This window comes from Trachypithecus francoisi, unplaced genomic scaffold (genome assembly GCF_009764315.1).
Source record: "Trachypithecus francoisi isolate TF-2019V2 unplaced genomic scaffold, Tfra_2.0 Lachesis_group4, whole genome shotgun sequence".
Classification (NCBI taxonomy): Eukaryota; Metazoa; Chordata; class Mammalia; order Primates; family Cercopithecidae; genus Trachypithecus; species Trachypithecus francoisi.
In genome coordinates this window covers 142837167-142849378 of record NW_022681469.1, presented here as the reverse complement: position 1 = coordinate 142849378, position 12212 = coordinate 142837167, and the positions used below count along the sequence as shown (strand labels likewise).

The window sequence follows — 12212 nt, the reverse complement described above, 5'->3', positions numbered from 1 at the left end:
TTGGAATACATATTTCACTAAAGAATTAATACAAATAACCATTAGGAACATAAAAAGATTCTAACAGCATTAGTCCTTAGGAAAATGTGAATTAAAACCCAACTTCACTAGGATGCCTATAATCAAAAAAGACAGACAGTAGTGACAAGGATATGGAATAAAGAAGACTCATCATTGTTGCTGGAAACATATACTGATAAGGCCAATTTGGGAAATCATTCTGCAGTTTCTTAAAGTATCAAATACAACTTACTATTCAACCTAGCAACTTGACTCAGAAAAATTTAAAAAAATTAAAACATGTCTATACATACAAAGACATTTATATGACTGTTCATAACATGTTATTCATAATAGCAAAACACTGGAAACAACCCAAATGCTCATCAACCAGTGAATGGATAAACAGAAGAGGTATAGCTATAAATGGGATACTGTTCAGAATGAAAAGGAGCAAGGTATTGACACAAAACGCAATGGATAGACTTTAAAAGTGTTACAGTAAATTAAAAAAAAGAGTCAGAGGCAGCAGACTACTGATTATATGATTCAGTTAACGAAATATCCATATAAAGCAAATTTACGTCGACAGAAAGCCATCAATGTTTTCCTAGGTGGAGGTCGTGAATTTTTTTTGTTTGTTTGTTTTGTTTTTTTTGAGACGCAGTCTCTCTCTGTCACCCAGGCTGGAGTGCAATGGCACAACCTCGGCTCACTGCAAGCTCCACCTCCCAGATTCATGCCATTCTCCTGCCTCAGCCTCCTGAGTAGCTGGGACTACAGGCACCCGCCACCGTGCCTGGCTAATTTTTTGTATTTTTAGTAGAGACGAGTTTCACCGTGTTAGCCAGGATGGTCTTGATCTCCTGACCTCGAGATCCGCCCACCTCAGCCTCCCAAAGTGCTGGGATTACAAGTGTGAACTACCCCGCCTGGCCTTGAATGCTAATTTAACTGAAAATAAGCATGAGAAAATTTAGGGGCAGGTGCCAGAAATTTTCTAAGACTTATTTATGGTAACATTTGCAGAAGTCTATAAATTTACTAAAGAATCATAGAATTCCATACTTATAGTGGTTAGGTTATATGAAATGTAAATTATACTTCAGAAAGTGATATTTAAAAAAACAACAGTGTAAAGTTTAGTCTGGTAGTGAAAATTGGAGAATGTTAAGCAATATAGACAAACCTATCAGTGAATGATTTTTTTAAAAAAAAGAAAGAAATATTAAGACAGAAAATTAAGAAGAAAAGTCTACTTTGACATGCAGCAATGTGAGAAATGTGTGAATGGCTGATTTATTCACAATACATTTGCTTTGCAGCCACTAATACTTGTTACAGGAAATGGCTGTAAGATTTATGTATAATAGGATTATGCATGCTGAGTTATAGCATTTAATAGTATTTTTACATAAACTAATAATGCTGCAGTAATCAGCAAAGTCTTCTGAGGTCTTCTCAGAAATCTCACATTTCAAATGATAGGGCTAGCTTTATATCACTTCTGGTAACAAAAGCTGGGGTATTCAAGTATAGACTGAATGCTTTAGACTGTTGGGAAGCATGTTTCCAGGGGTGCCTTGTGTTCCTACATGTCTTGCCATGAATTGCAAGAATATAAGGCCCTAACTGCTCTTTACCTGGGCCATTGCTCAAAGTTGTGCTTGCAGCAAACAACCATGGAAGAAGCGACGCCTCCTCCCAAGCCAAGAGCTGACTTCTTTATTAGATGTTATAAGGTGGTCATTTCACTAGATTTGGCATTCCTCTCCTACGTGTGCAGGCATCCATTAGTCCAGTAGAAACTGGGATTTAGGGAACCAATGAGAAACCATGCTGACACTCTGGCTACTGTTTTTGCTGTGAGCAATAAAGTATGTCATCTCCGACCCAGAAGTCTCATTTCTTGTGTCAACATCCGTAAAACTGTATCAAGCTAAATTTGCCAGCTTGCAAAAGGGCAAAATGTCAGATCTTTGGCAGCTCTTGACATCTTGACAGTATATTTTACTGAAGCATAAAGACAAAACAAGTCTAAACGTTAAAGCCTGGTCTTTATTACATCATTATGATTTGTATTAGTTAAATTACATTGCTCACTTCCCATAAGTAGGTTTTTTAAAATCCGTATTTGTAATTCTGTGTGGCCTAGAACAGTGTATTAGAAAATTAAAAAGAAGTCAATGGTTTTGAAATCTAATTACAAACTTAATTCTGTGATAAAGAAAATGTTAAACCAGATTCAGTAACCTGTTAAGTATTTTAGTTCAGCTAATTCTACCTGCTGAAATAAGAGGCCTTGGATGGAAAGGATCTGAACAATCCTTCAGGAAGACCTGAAAACAGTAGTCTAGTACTCATCCTTGAACAGTAGCAATGGATGAGGCAAGAATATCATCTTTGGACACAGAATACTAGGTTCAAATTCTAGCTCTGCCACCTGTTTGCTATGTAAACTTGGTTATACAACGTAATCCCTCATGGTTTCAGTCTCAATTTATACAATAAGGGCTAACAACAATATCACCATTATTGTGCTGTAAAGATTAAGAAATGTCTATGTGTAGCACTGTACAGGGGCCTAAATGCACTTCTTAACCTTTGTTAGTCAGTCTTGCTCAGGAAATGACTACAGGAGAAACTGGAGCTCACCTGTGGGAGGTCAGCACTGCAGCACAGCCTTCCCGAACCTCCTTCATTATTGTTTGCCATAGGTACCGCTTAGAGCAGGGATCCATCCCAGAGCTGGGTTCATCCTGAAGGAAAGGCAATACAGAGTAATCAGTATTTGAAAAACATAAATAGAAATATACACAACGACACGAGAGGCCAGATCTCAGGTGAAAGAAAAATCTCTGCTCTGGCTCTAACAGGCACCTCTCCAACTGGTTTTGTTACACTCTGCTCAACAAAGCCAGAATGATAGGGGAACGTGAGAGAGCAATGAGTGAGCACCTGACTCCTCCAGCCACGCAGCATGCTACCCAAGAGTCCCACTTTCTCACCTCATCCAGAGAAATTCAAAAAAGAGATCAAAATTATGTATATAGAAAAGAACCAAATAGAAATACTGGAGCAGAAAAATAAAAAGAAATAAAAAATATAATAGAGAATGCCAAAAGCACATTTGATCAAGCAGATTAAAAACAAATCTGTGAAATTGAAGGCAGATTATTTGAAATTATCCAGCCAAGGAAAATTAAAAAAAAAAAAAAAAAGAATTAAGAAGAACAAAGAAAGCCTAACAAGGTTTGTGGCACATTATCCAGAGACCTAACTTTTACAATATGAGATTTACAAAATTAAAAAAGGTAAGAAAAAGGGGCAGCAGAATGCTTATTAAATAAATAATGGCTGAAACATTCCCAAATTTGGATAAAGAGAAAGACATTTGAACACTGAGATATATGAAGCTTAAAAGTTCCCAAATAGCTTCAACCCAACGAATTATTCACTGAGATACACAATAATCAAACTGTCAAAAATGAAAAGCAGAATTTTCACAGCAACAAGAGGAAAAAAAAAGGCTCATTATATACGTGAACAAGGCTATCAGTGGATTTTTCAGAAGAAATCTTCAGGAAGAGCAAACAGTGGGCTAATGAAAGGAAAAAACCTACCAAATCAAAAATACTTTACTTACTTTACCCAGCAAAGCTGCCCCTCAGAAATAAAAAAAAGAAAAATAATTTCCCAAACAAAAGCTGAAAGAGTTCATTTACACAATACCTGTCTTAAAAAAAAATGCTAATGGGTGTTCTTCAAAACAAAATAAAAGGATTCTAATTAGCAACATGAAATTATAAAACTCACAGTAAAGTTAAGTATATAGCCAAATTCAGCATACTTTAATGCTTTAATGTTGGTGTGTAAATCACTTCTAACTGTAATATTCAGATTAAAAGACAAAAAAGTATTAAAAATAACTATAGCTACAATAATTTTTTAATGGAAACACAATATAAAGAGCTGCAAATGTGACATCTAAAACATAAAATGAGATAGTTGGAAGTAAAAGTGTAGTTTTTTTTAATGTGACATAAGTTCAGTTACTATCAGGTTAAAAATAGACTTTTGTAACTATAAGATGTTTTATATAGATACTTGGTAACCACAAATAAAAAACCTACAGTGCATACACACACACACACAACACACACACACACAAAAGAAAAAAAAAAACCAGAGAAATGGATCAAAGCATACCAACATACCAACACACAAAAAATTATCAAATTAAAAGAAAAACAGTAATAGAGGAAAAAAAGAATAAATAGCTTTAAAAATAGCCAGAAAACAATTGAATGTCAAAAATATGTTCTTACCTATTAATAATTACATTAACTGTAAAAAGACAGCATTTGCCAATCAAAAGGCATAAAGTGAATGAAAGGATTAAAAACCAAGATCCAACCTTATGCTGTTTGCAAGAGACTTACTAAAGTTTTTTGATACACATAGACTGAGTGTGAAACAATAGGTAAAGATAATCCAAGCAAATGATGACCCAGAGGGCATGTTTATCTATATTTATGTCAAACAAAATATGCTTTAAGTCAAAAACTGTAAAAAGAGAAAATATAGTCATAAAATGGTCAATTTATTATAAAATGATAAAAGAGTAATTGTAAATAGATATGCACTGAATATTAGAGTAGCTATATATGTAATGCAAATATTAACAGAACTGAAAGGAGTAAAAGACATAACTACAATAATAATAGGGAGTTCAAGGCTCCACTTTCAATGATACATTGATTAACCAGACAGTAAATCAATAAGGAAACAACGTATTTGAACTATGCTTTAGACCAAATGAAACTAACAGCCATACACAGAACATTCCATCCAACGACAGCAGAATACACATTCTTCTCCAGCACACATAAAATACTCTCCAGGAGAGACCATATATTAGGCCACAAAACAAGTCTAAACAATTTTTTAAAATTGAAAACATATCCAGTATCATTTCAGACCAACATGGTATGATACTAGAAATTAATAAAGAGGAAAACTGAAAAATTCAAAAATACATGTAAATTAACAATATGTTCCTGAACAACCAATGGGTCAAAAGAAATTAAAATGAAAATTTTTAAAAATACATGTATCTTGAGACAAATGAAAATGGAAACAAAACAAAACTTATAGGATGAAGTAAAAGCAGGTTTGAGGAAGAAGTCATCAAAATTAAGAAAAAAGAAAGATTTCAAATAAATATCCTACCTTTGCAATTGAAGAAACTGGATAAAGACATGAACTAAGCCCAAAGTTAGCAGAAATAAGAAAAGAATAAAAGGCCACACATCATAAGCCCACAACTAACATAATATTCAACAGTGTAAAGCTAAAAACTTCAAATCTAAGAAGAACAACTAAGAATGCCCACTCTAGCAACTTTTACTCAACATAATACTAGAAGTCCTAACCAGAGCACTTAGTCAAGACAAAGAAAAGGCATCCAAATCAAAAAGGAATAAGTAAAATCATCTTTCCAAAAGCATGATCTAATATACGGAAAACACTACAGACTCCACCAAAAAATCCATTAGAATTAATAAACAAATTCAATAAAGTCATATGATACAAAATCAACATACAAATATCAATTTTGCTTCCATAAAATAGCAGTGGGTTATCAGAAAAGGATATTTTAGACAATTTCATTTGCAGTAAGATCAAAGTGAATAAAATACTTAGGAATAATTTTAACAAAGGAAGTGAAAGATCTGTATACTGAAAACTATAACATTTTGATTAAAGAAATTGAAGACAAATAAATGGAGAGCTATCCATGTATGTGGATTGAAAGAATTAATATTTTAAAATGTCCATATTACCCAAAGCGATCTACAGACTCAGTGCTATTCCTACAATTCCATTGTCATTTTTTCACAGAAATAGAAAACCAGAATACTGAAATTTATAAAACAAAACAAAACACCACAACAATAAAAGACCACAAACAGCTAAATTAAACAAGAAGAACAGTGCTGGGGGCCTCACATTTCCTATTTTCAAACTATACTACTATGCTATCGTAATTTAAAAAGTATGGTACTTGTATAAAAACAGACATATAGATTCATAGAAAAGATTAGACAGTACAGAAATAAACCCACACACATAGTCAATTAATCTTTGACAAATACACCAAAATTAAAACTGGGAAAAGGACAGTCTCTTCAATATATGGCTTTGGGAAAACTGAATATCTACATACAAAAAATTAACACTGGGTCCTTATCTTACACCATACACAAAAATCAACTGAACATGTATTAAAGATTTAAACATAAGATGAGAAACCAAGAAACTTGTAGGAAACAAAAAAAAAAAAAAAAAAGAAAAGCTCCTTGGCATTGGTCTTGGCAATGTTTTGTTTGTTTTTTGTTGGATATGACACCAAAAGCAGAGAAAACAGAAGCAAACATACGGTGGTACTATTTCAAATGAAAAGAGCTTCTGCACAAGAAAGGAAAATATCAACAAAGCAGGCAAACTACAGAAGGGGATAAAATATTTGCAACCATATATCCAATAAGGGGTTACATCCTATATATGGAATTCATAAAACTAAATAGCAAAATAATAATAATTAAAAATAGACAAAAATCTTGAACAAACTTTTCTCAAAAGAAGACATGCAAATGGCCAATAGGTATTTGAAAAGATGCTCAACATTATTAATAGTCAGGGAAATGTAAATAAAAACGACAATGAGATAGCACCTTGTACTTGTTAGAATAGCTATTGTTAAAAGGACAGAAGATAACCAGCAATGGCAAGGATTTGGAGAAAAGTGAATCCTTATACACAATTGGTGGGAATGTAAATGTACACACATTGTGAAAAACAGTGTGGAGGTTCCTCTGCAAATTAAAAATACTACTATCACCTGATCCAGTAATCTCACATCTGTGTGTGTACCCAAAGGAAAAAAATCAATATCTGGAAGCGTATCTGCAAGTGCCATATTCATGACAACATTATTTACAAAAGTCAAGATATAGAAACAACCTAAGCATCCCTAAGTGTATACATGGGAAAAGAAAATGTGTATGTCTCTCTCTCTCTCTCTCTCTCTCCCCCTGTTTCCTTGTCTCTCTCTCTCTCTGTCTCTGTCTCTCTCTCTGTCTCTTTCTCTTTCTCTCTCTTCTCTGGGTGTATGTGTGTGTAATGAAACATTATTCTGCTTGAAAAATAAGGAAATCCTTCCATTTTCAACAACATAAGTGAATCTGGAGGACTTATGCCAAGCATAAAGTGAAATAAGCCATGCATGGAAAAACACTACTTCTCAATGAAATATTAAAAAGTTGAACACACAGGAAGAGACAGTAGAAAGGTGCCAGGCTGTGGAAATGGGGAGATACTTGTCAAAGGGCAGAAAATTTCAGTTATACAGAACAAACAAGTTCTGGAGACCTAATATACAGCATATAGGGCTGCTATAGTTTGGATGCTTCATCCCCTACAGAATTCTTATTAAAACTCAATCCCTAATGAAACAATATTGAGAAGTGTGACCACTGGGAGGTGAACGAGTTTATAAGGTTAAGTGACCTTATAAAAGCACCTGATGAAGGACCTTCACCTCTTTTTGCCCTTCTGACTTTTGCCTTGTGAGGACACGTATTCCTCCCCTCTGGAGGGCACAGGGTTCAGGTAGTCATCTTGGAAGTAGGGCTGGCACCTTCAGCAGGCACCTGCACCTGGCAGTACCTTGATCTTGGACTTCCCAGACGCCAAAACTCAAATGTCTGTTCTCTGTTCTTCATAAATTATCCAGTCTGTTATAGCAGCACCGTGGACTAAGAGAGGGACTGTAGGTAATGAGGCTGTATTACATATTTGAAATTTGTTAAGAGGGTAGATATTAAGTGTTCTCATCACACACAGGGGAAAAAAATGGCAATTATATGATATCATCAATATGTTAATTAGTTTGATTGTAGTCATCACGTCAGAATATTTAGGTATATCAACACATGTTGAATTCATTAAATATATACCATTTTTATTAATTATACCTCCATAAAACTGGGAGGTGGGGAATTGGGCTATATTTTCATACCAGGTTGGTTCTCCCTCATGATCTGGCTAGGTAAGCCAACCCTGATGTTTTTAAAATGAATTTTCAACCTCCATAAAATTTCAGAATGATATGCCCTAGGAAGACATATGATAGCAGAAAAAGGCTTCATTTATTTAGCAACATCAAATAAAATGATATTTCTTAGAACTTGAAGCTTTCTCCTTCAATAGACACCAAAACATTTCTTATATGAACCACTTCTAGAGAAATCTTGCCAAACTGTAAGATGTATTTCTGTGCTTTTATTAGCCAGGGAGTACTAAACACATATATCTTAAGAGCTTAGGGTCATAAACTTCCCCCAAAGAAAGAAACAGATGGGAAGCAATAGGGGTTGGGGGAGAAACACCGAAGAGAAAAATAAATATCTAGTCTTTTCTGCAAATCAAGCAATATATATGTGTATTAGTTATAAAAATAAGTAAATAAAAGGTGTGATCATGCAATGCTCAGCACAAGAGTTGGATGTGTAATTTATGTTTTCCTGATTCCCTCCTTGATGTCAGTTCTGAGAGTCACTTCTAGTCTCTCTGTTGAGAACTCCAAAGGCCCAGCAACAAATCTCTTTAACCTATTGCTCTAAACGGTAACCATCATCATAGTCACAAGTAGCTACTGTGGTTTACCGTCTGCTGGATACTGGGCTATATGCTTAATGTAATTTATTTTATTTACTGCTTTCAATGATTCCATGAGACAGACATTATTATCAGGACAATTTTCAGATGAGAAGAAAGCAGGCATAGAACATACAAGGCCAAGTGTTGGGTGGCTGCAGAAGCAAAATTCAATGCTTGTCAGTCAGACTCTGGAGTCCCCACCTTGACCACTGTGCCACAGGTTTGGACAGCCACGGAAAGCTGAGAGCAAGGATGTATCAAAGAAAAGCATGTCAGGGTCTGCAGTGAACCAGGTCATGGCTATAGAGCAGCGGCCCCTTCATCCAACTGAGAAGATGCATTGTAAGGGGCTGGGCATAGGGAAATTCCATAGAAAGTAATGAATGCCCACATATTGTTAACTACTGAACATAATCCCGCCTTGTGTTGAAAATAAAATGCAATTTGTAAACTTCAGGATTGTGCAAATGGTAGTTTTTATTATCAGATTCCGGAATATGAAACTATACAATGGTCCAGGAATTTGGACATTGCAAAAGCAAATTTATAGTACCTAAAAAGAATATTCAAGTGAGTTTCCAGGAAACAACCAGCAAATGATGAGACCATTTTCTAACACAGACCTTCTCAATTTCCATTTACTACCCCACTGAAAGGGTGTATTCATGTGATGAAGAAAGATAGAAAAAAAGGAATCTGTTTTGTTTTCCATACTTTTTGACACCCCTCAGGCTCTCTACTGGTGTGAAGTCCAAAGATGCACTCTAGTGATTAGAATCCAATTTATGGCATGTAACAATAGCCTTTATTTATTCTTTCAATGGCATTACTTGTATTAACAATTATAGCTGTTTTATGAAATGCAGGACAATTAACTCCATTTCTTGACAATTGTTGCCTCCAATTAATGCTTTGATTCATTCAAATCAAATTAATTGCAGTTCCCAGACTGATTACAGACCACCTTGTCTCAAGACCATTGCATATACTCTACCCTCTTGCTGGAGTTTTCTTCCTACTCTCAACATCATAGCCAGCCTTCACTCTCAACACCCATCTTCAAGATTCACCATGACAGGTGTCACTACTGCTGTGATAAACATACATCTATACAGAGAAAAAGACATAAAACCAATATTCTAGAGGAAAACATAATGGTTTTCAGATTACAGATGAATTTTAATAATCTTTTAAAACACTGTTTTAAAATTAAAATTTTTATAGAATTTTCGGTTTGACGAATATGAGTGAATCTAGCAAAAGGTAAGTGCTTTATTTCTGCAAAATTCAAATGATGTTTGGGAAATGTTGGCTTATGGCAAAATGGTTTACTAGTTTGTAGAACCAGCTTTGCAAGTTCTGAAGTTACTTCCCAGAAAAACTCTTAAAATCAGTTTATAAATCAATATGCAATATGTGTCTTATTCCAAGACATTGACATTCCTCTACTCACCAATAAAAGAATGTCAGGTTTCCCCACCAGGGCCAGAGCTGTAGAGAGTTTCCGCTTGGTTCCCCCACTGTAGGTGGCCACAGGTTTGTCCACATGGGCTTCGAGGTGTAAGCGCCTGATAAGATCTCCAGCAACCTGGAAGAGAGGAATATGCATGTGCACACCAGCATTCACCAAAGTGCCCACCAGACACCTGGTCTCAGTCCTCACTCCTGCTTCTCCCTCCCACTAACCCTGCTCATCTTCACACATACAATCAAGTACATCTCCTGAAACATCCCCCTTCACCATAGAGGCAGAAATTGAGAGTGAACAGGTGGGAGTTTTCTGTGGCTGGAGACATCTAAGTGACGGTCAAAATAATCACATCTAGATTTCAGGGAGCAGGATGGGCAAGAAACACACTCGAGGTTGGAGGTCCAGATAAATACCCATGTTAAGGTGAGCAGGGACGGGTATGCCAAAAAGAAAACTGAGAAGGAAATAAATAGGAATGAAACTAATGGAAAGAGGTGTCAAAACTTAAAGGGAGAAGACAACTGAAGTAGAACACTTTCTTTATTATTTTAGATTCCGGGTGTCTATTATAGCTGTTGACAAATGTTGCCTCCAATTAATGCTTTAATTGGAGGTTTGTTACATGGGTATATTGTGTGATGCTGAGGTTTGGGCTTCTAATGATCCATCACCCAAGTAGTGAGCACAGAACCCAATAGGTAGTTCTTCACCCCTTGTCTTATGCCCTCCCTCCACACTTTTGGATTCCCACGTGTCTACGGCTGCCATGTTTGTGTCCATGTGTACCCAATGTTAAGCTCCCCGCTATAAATAAGAGCACATGTATTTGGTTTGGTGTTCTGGTGTTAATTTGCTTAGGATGATGCCTCCAGCTGCATCTACACTGCTGCAAAGGATGTGATTTTGTTCATTTTTATGGCTGGAGGGAATTTTCAATATTAACACAGGGAAAGAAATAACCCTTTCACATTGAGAAGTCATTGTTAATGTTTGCAAACTCAGAGTTTGGTTTATAAAGTAACTAGAAGTGGGGAGGGGAGTGGGAAATGTTTCTTATTTGCAACTGCTGAAAACCACTTTGCCAAGTCCCAAGGATGGTGGCAGCATTTGTCAAACCTCACCCCCGCAGCAGCCACAGGAGAGTTCAGACTGTACCCAAAAGCCTGGGGTTCACAGCTTCTTTATTCTTCCCTGCTTTCCACCCTGCCAGCTTGTCCCACATCCTAGAAGGCCCAGCCCATATCTCTCATCAGAAAAAATAATTGTCACTTCTTCTGTGTGTTGTATGTGTCACCTCTTCTGTGTATTATGTGTCTATAGTATGCTTTTATTTAGCATTTCCCACTGTAATTTGTACCACACTACATTTTCTGCTTCCAGTCTGTCTCCTATGCTGGATTAATTCTTCTTGGGGTCCAAGGTAAGCAACTTTTTCATTTCCAACTTAGCATAATTTAAAAATTTTGCAAACAATTTTATTTAACTCTTATGACCATAGAAATATTAATATAGATTCATTTTTTAGATATCATCATTTAGCCAAATTGACCAAGACCATATTTTAATTCAAATTTAGGAGAAGAGAGAAAACTTCCTTAGGACTAAAAAGATGGGTTAATAATTGTGCATCCCAAATAACTAAATAAATATAAACTAATGTGTATACTCTTTTTGACAAGTGCATAAAAGTTAGGATAATAACAGGATAATAAAGGATAATGAAGCATTAAGAACCTCTACAAATATTAGGATAATCATTACGTCCCCCAATGAAATCTTTCAACAGAAATTGTTATATGGTTTTACTTGTACAACTTCAAAATATATTGCAGATGAATAAAGAGGGTCAAGGACTGGTCTTATGGTGAAATAGTATAATTCTAGGAAATGCAGATTTCCAGGCCCCAAAGATACATAAAGATGAAATATTTAATCTCCTCCTATCTGCCTAAGAAAATCTTATCAAGGCCAGTAGTTGGTCTTATTGAAAGTAAACTCATTTTCCCCAGAATGTTTT

The 12212-nt window shown here is 35.6% G+C and overlaps 1 protein-coding gene across 1 annotated transcript in view; it reads right to left on the bottom strand.

The window, feature by feature from the left end:
- Window positions 1-12212, bottom strand: part of ABCA13 (ATP binding cassette subfamily A member 13) — a 503527-nt gene that overhangs the window by 55707 nt on the left and 435608 nt on the right. The window contains exons 58-59 of the mRNA XM_033192140.1: window positions 10178-10312; window positions 2656-2759 (exon numbers count right to left, since the gene is read on the bottom strand). Coding sequence (XP_033048031.1) covers window positions 2656-2759; window positions 10178-10312 — 239 coding nt within the window. The remainder of the gene's footprint in view (window positions 1-2655; window positions 2760-10177; window positions 10313-12212) is intronic.